Genomic DNA, 14368 nt, shown 5'->3' with positions numbered 1-14368 from the left:
ATCCAAGGAAGCAGAAAGTTAAACAACCCAACATTACTTGGATCATTTGGTTTAATATTTAATCTGATAAAAGAACCTGCTTTTCAACAAATCACCTACCAAATTTTAACTGCCTCATAATTGAGACCACGAGTATATTTGAGGTGCCACGGAGAACTATAATATACCGAGGTCCACTGTAAAAGCTTCAGTCAAAGTTGGAGCAGGTGCTTCTATGGACACTCTGAGACCATTTACCTGGCCATAGTCCATGCCAGGACGACTGGCTACAGCCTTTAAGTGTTGTGAAATCTTCAGTCGGAGGAAAATGACAGTGAGAGGCTACACCCTGTTTTAAGGTGTGTTTTTTTCTCGTATGGAAAATGAGTCATGATTGCTAATTTACTTTTCTCCCTTCTCAGAATTTTAAGATATGTTTGATATACCCGACAGGTCAAGAGCTCTTGAAATGCTGCTGAGAAAAGCTCTTAGGATTACTATGGCCACGGAGCTGCCTGGGCTCTGAGGGGCTCCTCTCCCGTCTCCCCCCCACTCTGCATTTCAGAGCCAGGGAGCAGGATCCACTCAGTCAGGGCGACCGCAGGCGCTGCGAAGGAGCAGGGGCCCTTCCCAAAGCGCTTGACTGGATGACAGCCTTCACCTCAAAATTACCCGTACACTCTCCGGTTCTCCCTAGCATTTGGTGATTTAGTTTTTCCTAAACATGGGTGCTTATTCTGACCTAAATTTAAACAGCTTACTAAACTGGGACCATTTATTTTTCTAAGACAGCAAACACCATCCTGCTGAGAAAACCAAACTATAATACACAGCTAAGGGTTAAAATAGCTAATTGTCTCAGGAGTTAAGACTACAGACTAGACCAAAATTGAGCTTTGTGTCAGTAGGAAAAGGAGGTGGCAGGCAACACGTCATTAACTCACATGGTTAATGTAAAATTTTAGCTCATACATTCCTAGACTTCCCATGGTCAAGGTACAGTGTTTTGTTTGGCCTCAGAAGAAACTTTTAATTCACTCCATTATAACTTTACTTACAGTAAGATAAGATTGACCACCTCAGCCCTTTTATACCTGTATCGTCTTTGGGTTTCATTTACATAAGAGAGTTATTAGTGTGACCCTAAAGGGTGTTAACGATTGAACCCGATAAGCGTTGTTTATGATGGAAATAGGTTTTATAGATTCCCCAGAAGTATATTTGAAAAAGCTGATGAGAAGGTCACTTTATTTCATTAGACCTCCCATTTTCACCTCCTCAAAGGCAATCCCTCCACACACACAGGTAGCACATTGTCCGCGAGGCAACAAAGGCTGGGCCTGCTGGCTGAGCCACTCACCAGGGCCTTGGCATTGGGGTTAGCTTTCTTGTCCAAGAGAACCTTGGCGACTTTGTAATGGCCGCAGTGGGCAGCCACGTGCAGGGCGGTCAGGTAGTCGTTGGTGACGTCATCCACAGGCACGTTATGCTGGAGGAGGAGCTGGACACAGTTTAAATGATCCCCTTGGGTGGCCATGTGCAATGGAGACAATCCATTCTGGAACACACAAGAAAATCAGAGTTTATTGTTTTACCTTTAATAAAAAATGTGCCAACACAAGATACAGGACAAATATGAGCAGATAAAAAGTCCAGTTTTTCACATGGAAATACTTTCCATTTTTAAAAAGGTTTTGACAACTGTTTAGAACTACAGCTACTTTTAAAACAAGTCCTCTAACTCCTTATACGAACAGAAACAAATTTTCAAAGATAACTTCTTTTTCTGATTTAAAAGGTATGCATTGCACTAAAATCCATTATTTACTGCATTCCCAGTGAATTGGTATTCTTAATTTTGAAGGCTAAAAAAGATAAAACAAAAGCAGGAACAGATTGGTGTTCATTAGACTAGTTTTTATTTTGTCCCACAAGTTACTAATACTTGCTATTCAATACTGCACTGATTCGGTGAACTTAAGTTCTGCTTACAACACATTTCATCTCACTTCAATGTTGAGAGGAGAAGTCTCTCCTTTTCCATCAATCTAGTGCCCCCCTGTGTCTACGGTGAGGAAAGGCAAGGCACCGGCCAAGCCACTAACTAACGCCTGCCTCAGCCAGGTTAAATCGATTGGGTTCATGACAGTTAATTATGAGCAACAGGAATGAATACAAAATTCACTGGGTGAGCTGAGAGAAGACATGAATGGGTTCAAACATAAATAAAACCTTAAAAAGATTAGAGTGGCACTTAGTATTCAGTACATGTTTCCTAATGAAGGCAAAAACAAGGTATTAAGAAGTCATTCTGAAACTAATGTAATATTGTACACCAGCTGTAATTTAAAAATGATTAAAAAGTAAGATGCTAGTCTTTTCGAGCATGTTTCCTTTAAATATGTAAGCAAATTGGAGGAATCTGGGAAATTCCTAGAGAATCCAACGATCAAGGAAGGCTCTGTTAATTACTGTAACATAATTTAACATATTTTAAGGGGGAAAAAGTGACAGAAAATTCAGCCTCCAAAAAAGTGATCATCAGTAAACTTTGAAAATAATGATACGTTAATTCTGCACTGATGAACCAAGTATTTCTGAATCTAGGCCAAGTTATTTCCCCTAATTTATCTATGAATAACATAAAATAGAAGTTCAAGATAAGAAAAAAATGTAAGCCTTCCCCGGCCACTCTCATGACATCATGCATGCACTGCCGTGTATTTCAACTATTTGTGTTCCCTGACAGCAAGTTCATGGGTTATAATTTCCCCATATTGGCCAGCAGAGAGCTTGCATGTATAGAAAGAGCTCAATAAATGTTTATGTAAATTTAAAGACTTCATACAATGTCCGTCAGGATACTTCCGCCTAAAAAATACTCTACAAACACTTTGAACCAAAGTAGAAACTAAGGTGCAAAAAAGGATGGGAATATTTCTCATTTGCAATACTGCCACCCCCGACCGAGCATATGCACTCATTTATTTCCTGCCAAAACAGTCCTTTGCTTTATGTTTTGACACAGTCTTTGAGGGAAACATGCAGTAAACAAAAAAAAACAAAATCTGAGAGGACAAGTGACTTAGGGAGAGTGGAAAAGGAATGTCTGTAAAAGAAGATTTTGTAATGATACACAAAAATAATGATACATGAGCGGGTAACAGGCGACTGGGGAAAGACAAGAAGAAAGTAAAGATCATTTGCCTTGTGGAGAGGGGTCTTATTACACATGGCACCTTCGTCAAGCTGAAAATATGGATCCATTGTGATGGGTTTTCTTAGTTCAGAAAGATGAGTCTTGAAGAATTAGACAGATGGTCTTAAAGTTAGGAGTGCACTTATTCACTTAATAGTTATTCAACAAATATTTACTGAAGGTCTACCATATGTGTTAGGCACCAATTTAGGTGCTTGGGGTACCACACTTAATTAATCAAGGTTCTTGCTTTCATTTTAATGGAGAGAGAGAGAGAGACAGCAAACACGCAAACCGACAAAGAAGGCCTCTGAGAAGACATCTGAGTTGAAAATGTGTCGAGGTTGCAGAGATCTGGGACAAGCTGAGGGAATTCTGTCTAAGAGAACAGGAAATGAGAACAAACTTGGTATATTTTAGGATGTGAAAGAAGGCTAAGGCTAGTTGTCTGGAAGATGGTAAAGAGCCCAAAGAGAGGAGATAAAGCAGAAAAGTGAGTTTATTTTCAGGACTGGGGGAAGCTTGCAGGTAAACATGGTAGACGTGAGGTGTGTTTGCCCATCTTTTCCCAAATGCTCACTAATGCTCAGCATTAAAGGATTTTGAAAGGTAAAATCCACAGGGGCATGTACCTGTGTGTGCATGCACGCACACACTCCCACATGGGAAAGGAAACTAAAATAGATGGGCAATGTCTACAAAATTAGGAATATGGAAAGAGAAGTGTGTAGCTTATCCAGCAGAAGACAGGCCGAGTCCTAAGTGTCTGCGGAGAGGTATAATCAGTGGTGTGCTGATAAATGTTTAATAGCAGTTCTTCAGAAAAGAAAGCCCTGACACGCAGTATCTGCCAGTCTCCTTGATGGAAAGACCTACAGCGACCAGTTTCAAACTATCAACATAAAGCTAGTGGATATGGAGCTGGGAAGAGATGTACACAACAGGCTCAACGTCTGGCTCCAGCATGCCACTTGGTGTACTAAAGACCCCTGATTTACCTCTCAACTGCCCCAACGGCAGGGGCTATGGACACACAGTACCTCGAGAGATAAAGATGAGGCTTAGTGCCCAAAGTAGGAGAAGTTCACCTGTGTACAGAGCTGTCGGCTCTCCAGGCCCTTCCACCCCAGCAAAGCCAGATGCCTGCCCCCTTGTATCTTGCAGGAAACCAGAAGTTTAGCCTCTGGAGAAAGTGAACCAGAGAAACTGGATGCGGGGGCCCAGGGAGAGCAGAGAGCAGTGGTGAGGCTCTGGACTGAGAACAGATGCTCATAGTGTAGGTGTATGGTGCCTACGGTTAGACTGCCTGGGTTCAAATTCTTGTTCTGCCACTAGCTGAGATAGCTTGAGGAAACTACTTTATTTCCTTGGGTCTCAGATTTCTAATCTTTAAAAAGGGTATAATAGTAATATTAGTATCTTATAGAGTTATTGTGAGGATTCAATGGGTTAATATATGCGGTGCTTAGAACCCGGTATGCAGTAGTCATTCTATAAGTATCAGTTATCATTGTCATGATTAAAGTATGTATACAGGACAGGGACACTGACAGGCCCCTTTCCTTTTCCTTACTATAAACCAGCAATTTTTAACCGGTGTGCCACAAGAATTTTTAAAACATGCAATATCTGACTATATAGTCAGGGGCACTGACCTGTTTTCCTTAGACAGTCAAATAAAGAAGTGACAACAGCCAGCAAAACAATAGCCATCCAGTGTGAACAAATAAAAATTATACCTATTTTTGGGGTCAAAATTGGCAAATATATTTTGGCATGCTGCAGAATTTTGTTAATTAGTTCACGTGTGCCAGGAGAGGAACACGGTTGACACTCACTGCTGTAAATTCTTCGCACAGGTGTACACTACAAAAGGTTGGAGGATTTGTCTCTCAAAAAAAACCAGAACTTCCTGGGAAAAGGACACCAAATCCTGACATCAGAGGACTCCCCCCAACCTGCCAGCACCTGACACGCCTGAGCAGAGCTCGCCTACACTCAAACCCTAGCGCCCGAGACTTCGGTTGGGCATAGACATTTGTGAGAAACCCCCACCATGAAAGAGTGAGCCAAAGCCAGCAAGTGAAAATAAGAAGCCTGAGGAATGGTGGACATATAAGAGGCAGAAAAATTACATTAAAGAAGCTACCTTCAATGTTCTCAGAAAGGTAAGATAAAATATTGTTTTCATAAAACAAAAACTGGGTACTTGAAGAAAAGAAGCTATCAGAGGGTGAGAAAATGTTCCTGAATATTCAAAGCACAGAAGAAAAAACCAAGGAGACTTCTCAGGAAAAAAACAAATCCAAATAGATAATGAGATGAACAACAGGAGAAAAAGGAGGAGACAATGGTTTGATTTTTAACTCTGCCTATATTGCTTCGATAAAATAAAAATGAATTTTAAAGAGAGCAACGGGAATTAACCAGAGGGTTTTTAGGCAGGAGGTTGACATGATTTGGTTGACAGTTCATATGGCCACTCTGACTGCAAAATGGGAGCTGGATTGTAAAGAAGCAAGGAGAGAAATGGGGGATCAGTAACGAAGCTATTGTGGTGGTTCAGCGAGAGATGCTGGGGCTCAGAAGACAGCAGTGGGTGGAAAGAAGATAGACATGGACTATAGGAAAAAGAACGAATAGGTGGTTTACATGAGCAGCACTCAAAAGGCCCAGATGTCAGCACACACAATAAAAAACTGTGACTGTTTAATTCTGCAGAATGATACCTCTGGCAGTTTGCCCACTGAAACTCTGCCTTTCAAATGACTGGCGGAGTGGAGACCGCCGCATCCCTGTCTGTCTGCACTGGACACACCGATTAGTGTGCAAACAGGAGCAACATGCACTTTTGTTGTTCTGGAAATGTTTACAGATTAAGGCTCTTTATAAAGCTTAATAGAGCTTCCAAAATCATCTATTAATAAAAATAGTAGTGATTATGAGATAGTTTCAAAGTTTATTTACAAATAGTCCCCTTTTCAAATAGTGTCAAATGGTTTTACCATTAAAAAACCTGGAAGACACTTAGTAAAACAATTTTTCCCCCCAGGCAATCCTCTTGTTCTTTTCAGGTATGTGTCCTTTCCCTGTGGCACCAATCAAAGGGCAATCTTTCCCAAGTCTCCATTCTTTATCAGTCAGATGACATCCTTGGCCTCTTTGCTAGTCTGTAAACTCTCAAGAAATAAACCAAGAGGCTGAGGAAAGAGAGTCAGTACCCAGACTTCAGAGAATTTAGATCTTATAGTCTTTCCTTCCCCAACAAGCTATCATTTCTGAGCTACGACAATTTCGTAGAGTAAAATCAAGCACTAAGTGCTCCTGATAAAAAAGAAACCCACACAAAACAAAATACACACAAATGGCCTTGTGGTAGTGTTTCATTTCTAAAGGCTTCATAAACCCAAACTGAGTTTGAGGTTCTGCAAAGATTTGATGAACACAGACACTCTAACTGCTAAATTGAAACGATGGCATTTTCTACGTAATTCAAAAGGCTGGGTTAAATAACCAGTAAAGGAATTCAAAGCTAAATACAGCCTAAGACCCCAAAACTTAGGAAAAAAGTACCTTGGTTTTTGAAAGAATGGGGGCAGCTCGATCGAGCAGCATTTCCACCACCTGCTCATGGCCACTCCTGGCTCCACAGTGCAGCGGCGTCAGACCGTCCTGTTGAGCAAAAGGCAACACCTTCAATTAGCTTCATGAGAGTTTTTATAAATGCAGAGTATTTCTTCAAGATTCAGTGCATCATCCAACATGCTGTGGACCAGTGAGCTTCAAGCATTTACTTACACAGCGGGTACAATAATTTCATATTTTAATGAGAACTAAATTTTTTCTAAGGTTTAAGTAGTTGCAAAGTGTGCAATTTTCCACATAGTAGGATACTAACATTTAAAGATATAACTGTTCAACTACTCTTGAATATCCAATGGAATCTAAATACTCTAAGTAAATTGATATCCACCATTTAAAAAATACACAAATAAACTTTGAAAATAGGAATTTGTAATAGGAATTTTACATTGGCCATTTTTTCCTCTTGCATTTATATTTCTATACCACTTCCCCCACAATTTTATCTTAATGTAATATAATTTTATGCTTGAGTGTTTTTATTGATTACCATATTTCTCTACCATGAAAATATATAAACTTAAATTTAAAAAAGGTTTATAGGTTTCCTGAGAACATAAGCTTTAAGTATCAAAAAGAAATCTCCTGATTGAAATTATTATAATTATTCAAACACAATTGATCAAACATCAAAAATACATTATAAATTTTATGATTATTAAACAAGGGTGACAACTTATTAAAAATTCCTCTCTTGATGAGATATATTTTTTCACAACTAGTTCACATATCTGCTAATGAATATTACCTATTGCTAAAATGGTTTAGCATCAATACGATCCCAGTTTTTGCTTTGATAAATGTTAGTGCTCAGAAATCTTATCTGCATACATAAGTAGATGGAGTTTTGTTACAGCATTATCACTAATTCTCTAAAGTCCTTCTGAATTACATGCCAAAATCACTTAATAATCTTTCACCAAAGATTTTTTTAATGATCCATCGTAAGACAACTTCATTGAGTCCTTCATTTTTGTTGGCAGCAGAATTTGTAACCATCCAATATGCAGAAGAGTATGTTACCCAATCATCACAGTCATGTAGTTCTTAACAGGACATCAATATTTTGAACCTTCCCTTTACCCCTTTCACAATCCCTTCTTCACCCTCAAAGGTTTTTGCACTCTTGGCGAGAGTTAGAAAGTTAGACCCTTCTATCAGAAGAGAACAATTGAATTAAAGAATAGGTGGGAAAGGAAAATTAGCAAGGAGTTAAGGAAGTGCAAAGTCATTCACTTTAAACTATCTAAGTGGCCCTAAACCCTACGGAGAACTTTTCATACCCCAGCTTATCTATTCCCCAATTTGGAGATTCCTGTGGTTGACAACACCTACCCCACGGGAAGTCACATTTTCCAAAACACATCAAAATGTGATTCACTGTATTCAAACCACTTTCTAGACTGTGTAAGCAGTTCTTGAAAGTAAGCCCAATTATCCTAATGTATAATCAATCCTATTTCTAAACTACTAGCTAAATCTCTATAGAATTAAAATTCCTTAAACACTGAGCATGTTTAAACAGTCTGCCTTTTTTGCTGATTTAAAACGTTTGCTCTTATAAGCCAAGGTAAAGCAACAGAGCAGTCTTTCAAGTTGGAAACAGCATTTTGTTAATAAAATAAAATCTGAGAACAAATAAAAAATGCCATGCAGTCCAAATGTTTTCCCAGTAATGTAAACCTGAAAATACCTGAAGGAAAAATAACAATAGTCACATTTCCCTTCTAACAAACAAAAATATTTCACATTCTCAATGCGATTATCTTTTATGAACTTAAAAGTCAAATTTGTTTCTTTCATTTTTGTCATAAGTAGGCTCTAAGATGTGACAGAATATGTGTAGACATTTTCAAATTATGATCACACAGGAAAAAATTTTAACCCAACTCATTTATCCTTGAAAATAATCTTCCCCAAAGCAAAATGCTACTTATGGAATTCAAAGTATTTGGCAATCTAAGAACAAAATCTCAGCTCCTTAGTCTTTTGAAATATACCGTTCCTTATAGACATACAGTTTGACTGATTTCATCCATAAAAATTGTTTTTTTAATTGTGGAAAATTTCAAACATATTTCAAACTAAAGTAGACCAAACAGTGTAATGAGCTTTTAGGTATCTGGTTCTCAGTGTCAACAATTGTTGCCTAAGGATCAGTCTTGATTCATTAACATCCTGCCTGGCTTGTCTTCTTTCTTATATTATTTTGAAGTAAATCCAAGATATGGTATCATTTTATCTTCACAACTGCCCCTGATGGAAGGTATAACCTTCGTTTTATAAATGAAGACACTAAGTTTCAAAGAGGTTAAATTATTCATCCAAGGTCACACAATTCAGAGCCAGGCCAGCGCTGACTGTGAGAGGCAATCGAGGGATGTCTTGGGAAGGGTTATTAAGACAAAGACCCTCTACTCAAACTTTCAGCCACTCTTAGCCTTCCTTGATCCACATTCTCAAGCTGCTACCTTCGATCTTTATACTTTTTACTTATTAAAAACGTATAGACTCTGGAGACTCGGTTAGGAAAAGTGACCTGTTTCATCAGTGGGAGAGCTGTGAAGTGCTACTGTTCCAGCCACTGTTCCTCGTATCGCCTTGTTTCGATGATAACGTTGGCCAGCTCCCCAAGAGAACTTCCTAGCTGAACTGCAAAAGAGCTACCTGAAGCACAGCGCTTTCAACTGTAGCTTTACTTGCAGTATTTTTAACATTGATTACAAGTGGCTGACGGCCTTTGGATCTTCTGCAAATGTCCTCTGGCACTTTTCAAAGGTACATGGCTCTTCAAATAGCCAGGATCCCCGCAGGAAAGGTGTCACGACTGCCTGGCTCCCAGGCGGTGCCTGCCAGGCTGTTGGGACCTTCACAGGTCAGTGAAAAACTGGTATCTAGAGTTAATGTAAGATCTTTAATTAGCATCACTGTTTTCAGAGTCACTAAGATGGAGACAATTCCAGTTGATCCAGTGAGACTGAAAAGTACCTGCCATTTAGTGATTCACACTTATTTCATTTAAAAAAAAAAAAGAGGGAAACCAGCAGGCACTGACTACTTAATACCTATCTTGGAGGAAAAAAAAATTAAAGTATTTAAATTTTGAATTAATTTCTTTGGCTTTGAAATAGGTGTGACTTATCATTCACTTTCCTAAAGCACTGTTCTGATTTTAATACCCGTGCGTTCAAAAGATCTTCAATATCTATCTCTCATGCCTCAGGCAAAGTCTAAATTCCTCAGGTTATCATGGAAAGTCTTCTAACAAATATCAGTCCCTGCAACCCTTGGCCTGCCCTATTCCCTTCACATCTATCTCCAATTAACAAACTCCTTTTTGCAGGGCCTGGCAAAGCTTACCATTTTCTTGTCTTTCTGCTTTCCCCACACTACTTCATGTACCTGGAAGGTTTCTTTACACTTTCCCCAAGATCCAAATCCCCACTGTTTCCAAGTACAGTGTTTCTTTGAATCTTGTTCCAAAATCAGGCATAACTATTCTACCCTTCAGGATGTCTACCTTATTTTATCTGTACCACTCTGGGGGAACCTATAGCTTTTTACCTGGTATTTTAGTTATTTTTGGGCATGCTTCTGAGGACAAGATTAGTTGTTAAAAGGAGATTTAAATCTCAGAAAGAAGGTAGCTCAGTACCATGTCCATGAAAGTTGCTTCACAAAGTGACCGAGTGAATGAATAAACATAGAGAGTGAATAAGTGGGTTTTTGGTTTAGTCTTTTAAAAATGTTTTCTAGTTAGTTGGTTAAAAATTGGAAGAGAGAGAGATAGAAACAGCAATGGAGAGAGAGTCACTGATCGGCTGCCTCCTGTATGCCCTCGACGGGGCATCGAGCCTGCAACCCAGGCATGTGCCCTGACCGGGAATCGAAAAAAGATCGCCTGGATCCTAGGTCGATGCTCAACCGCTGAGCCACACTTGCTGGGCCCCAAATTCCTTTTCTTGTTTCCCTTTTTGTTTAAGGCTAGACTCATTTTATACTTCAGAAACCCTATTAAAATAACTTGTCTTACCTTCCAGAAAAAATAAAATTTTCAATAGATAAGTGACTTGTAAATTGGGATTAGACTAAAGAATATGACTCAGTCTTTTTAGCTCTTAGATTAAGAGAATAAGAGAAATATCAGAATATTTGCTTTAAATAAGATATTTTCCTTTTTTTAATTCAGAATAATATAAGTTTTTCTAAAAAAGAGCTACTGTGAATATTGTAGTATTTTACAACATAGCAGTGAACTGTTTACTCCTTTCCCTAAAATTAGATCAATGTATTTTCTAATACAAAATAAGGATTCGTATCTGCTCTCAACCCGTAGAAATTTACAATTAATATACAGTGTCACCTAGAATGGGTCCTGGTGCAAAAAGCAGTTCACCTGCACACAACAGCATTGACCTCCGTTCACAAATGCTTGACAAAGGCAATTCTTGGGGCTCAAGGGAGGCTGCCTCAAGAAAGGCAGCATATGCATTTAGGCAGGAGAGAGAGTTGCCATAGTAACAGTATGGGAGGGAAATGAAATTGCATGGAGTTAGTAATTTTTTTCCAATTCCCCTGATTTTTAAAGCACTAACATAATGAACAAGTATTCCCTTGGGCAGAATTCTGAGGCAAGGCAAACTGGCTCGGCCGGAGCTCATATTTCATTTCGGTGACAGCAATCTTATTAGTGAGGTGGGGAGCTGCCCGTTACGGGCTGGACAGAAGGCTCCCTTTTGTTAGCCTAAGAGCATAACCTTGCACACTCAAAGGCCAAAAAGACTTTCTTTCGCATATGGTTTGTCTGAGAAGTGCGGAGCAGGGCATCAAGGCATCACACCTAGGAATACTGAAGCCAGAATATGTCCGTAACAGGTTGAATTCGTTCAAAGCCCAAACTGGATTGACACAAATTCATGACTTGGGAAATACTGTCAAAAAGAGCCATGTTTATTTTGATTTATAGCCTCTGGTTTCCTTTCTTTTCTTTCTTCTAAGCAAAAAACTGAATCTGGAGAAGAAAAAGGAAATGAACAGAGAGAGCTCTGTGGACATATACTTTTTCTGTATCATGGATGTAAGGCAGGACGTGATCTTTAATTGAAAATGGAAAACAAAGGAAAAGCAGGCAGTGCTCTGGAGAGGAGAGTTATGATGACAACCAGGTAAATTAAAGAGCATCGATTATAGTCTAATAGCTTTTCTCACATCCGTGTTTTTCACTAAACATTCTGACTGTATCCTCACGTTGTGTGTGTTAGGCAGTTGTAGATTTGGCCCTAAGAGGAAGGGAAATAACATGTTTTGAAACCCCTCTACTGTCACAGGCGCTTTATACTTGTGATCTTCCTGAATCTCTACAACTGGTGAGAATGGATGGGAAGTTCATTTATAGATGAGAAAGCTGCTCCAGAGGATTAATGTCCCTACCCGAGGTCACATGCAAGTAAATGCTTGAGATTAGAACTTAACCTCAGGCCTGCGTCCGTCAAAGGGATTGGATTCCTTCTATTGTACCATGCAATTTCCTTTTCAGATCAAGAATTCATTTCTGCCACTTATATATAAAGGAAAGAAAGATCTCTTTCTAATTCCCTTCCTTGTTGGCTCTGGCGGTGGGGGTGCGGGTGTTGGGAGTGTGTAGGGAGCAGGGAGGGACTCAGGTGGCTGGAGTCTGTGAATGTGAGTATCTGTGGGGCACAAACTGGTGAAATCTGCAGGGGTCCGTGGCAGCTGTGCTGGCCAGTGGTTACTTCAGGGGAGAAAGCTGCTGGAGTTCTCTGCAGAGCAGGTCACAGGGAACTGCTGTCACCCGCTGCATGGCTGATCCTGCAGGCCCTGCCCTTCTTTCTGTTCCTTCCCATCTCTATTTATCTTGGCTTTGCCGGTCTCTGGGTGTGGGGAAGCCGAATGGGTTCTTTGTGAGGTCCCCTGAAGGCTGAGGAAGCTGGCCACTCTCCCATTTTCCCTTTCTTGGTGAGGGGAACTCTTTCTAGCTGCGGAGTTCCCTCTTGGCGCTGAGCAGTGATGGTCTGCGGGACGGGATAACAGAGGCAAAATGAAGCTGTCACCCTGTCCTTTTTGTGCATATATTTCAAGTTTTTTATTCCACGGTGTCACTCTAGTTTCTTAAGGAGACTCCTCAGCTCTCCCACAGCTGTTTTTGTTTGTGGATAGCTGCTTAATTGATCTTTTTGAGGGGGATAGAGGCTGGGGTCTCCTACTCCATCTTGGTGACATTGCCCAATTACGTGTCATTGTGGCTTTCTCAGTAACTAATTATTCTTAAAGTTACAATATCCAGTGCCCTACTAGCTGGGAGAGCTTGTGAAGTCATTGAAGACAACTTCTCTGTAATGGGTGGGAAGGTAAGATGCAGGAGGGTAAGCTTTCCCAAGGTCACAGTTTTGTCACTTGAGGGTCACACTTAAGACTAGAGATCAGGCATGAGGGTCAAATAAAATTCACTCTCATCCTGCTTTTCCAGCTGGTAAGCGCTAGCTCAGCTCCCACCTAAGTTACTCTGACCACCTTTCAGGTTACTTCCTAGAGTGGAAGGGTCCTTAGAGCCTGCTTTTAAATGGAATCCTCTATTAGGTCAACAACCCAGCAGGGAACAGGGCAAGGGAAGAGGTCCCTTGGGGTGCCGGCGTCTGAGGCGAATCCAGAGATCTTGATTCTACAGGGGGATTGGTGTGCACCAGGTCTGATTCTTGATGCAACAAGGGAGCCCCAACAGAAGCATGTACCTTGTAGGAGGGAGATGGGTAGATAACAATATTCTCTCAAGAGCCACCAGTTTAAGTGGTTAAACTGCTTATTTATGAAAAATTTTGTTTTCTGTTTTTAGGCTTGCCTCCAGGGCCTCCTGACCTTTTAGCTGCCTCCCTCCCTTTCAAGCCCCCACACCCGATCACTCAGTTATTTCAGCAAGCGAGAAGGGAAGCTTTGATGGGGAGACCACAAAATAATTCACATATTTTGGGGATGTACTACATTTCTCCCATACAGTCTGCCAGGAATTCAGTCTGCGTCTGATCGACATCCCATCCCCACCCCACCCCACCCCACGCAGGACAAGAGAATGACAGGCTCTTCTGTCCTCAGGTTCTCCAAGTCTCCGCCCACTCACACGTCACTCACAGGACACACGAGGAAAGTAAATCCAAGTCACAACCGAGTGGGTCCTCGGAAGGAAACTACGTCCTGTTTACAAGAAGAGAGCCGCTCAGAACCGGGCCGCAAAGCGCCGCGCAAGCCCGGCTGCACCATCAACTCGCCTGTGTGCGTTATTTCATTTCTGAGACTTGCACCCCCAGAGCGGCCGGTGTTTTCCTCCCGGCCCTCCCCTATGGCACCACACGCCCCAGAAAGGTGGGGCAGGGTTCCCTGGGGACCCTTTTGTTCTCTCTCTGTGCCAAAACCAGCAAGTGTTCGATGAATGATGCAAACTGACTGACAAGTGGTTGATGACTGTATCAAGAGAGGGAGAAATGAGGTGATTTCTAACCCACACACCCACTAAAACCCCAGCTGGACGTCCAGATA

General features: G+C 40.8%; 1 protein-coding gene across 2 annotated transcripts in view; it reads right to left on the bottom strand.

Moving 5' to 3' along the window:
• ANK3 (ankyrin 3) overlaps window positions 1-14368 on the bottom strand; it is a 529049-nt gene that overhangs the window by 140304 nt on the left and 374377 nt on the right. For both annotated transcript variants that reach the window (XM_087824408.1, XM_087824409.1), the window contains exons 10-11: window positions 6752-6850; window positions 1340-1537 (exon numbers count right to left, since the gene is read on the bottom strand). In XM_087824408.1, the coding sequence (XP_087680534.1) occupies window positions 1340-1537; window positions 6752-6850 (297 nt within the window). The remainder of the gene's footprint in view (window positions 1-1339; window positions 1538-6751; window positions 6851-14368) is intronic.

This window comes from Miniopterus natalensis, chromosome 14 (genome assembly GCF_054644295.1).
Source record: "Miniopterus natalensis isolate mMinNat1 chromosome 14, mMinNat1.hap1, whole genome shotgun sequence".
Classification (NCBI taxonomy): domain Eukaryota; kingdom Metazoa; phylum Chordata; class Mammalia; order Chiroptera; family Miniopteridae; genus Miniopterus; species Miniopterus natalensis.
Note: the sequence above shows the minus strand (reverse complement) of the source record. Positions and strands in the feature narration are given on the sequence as shown.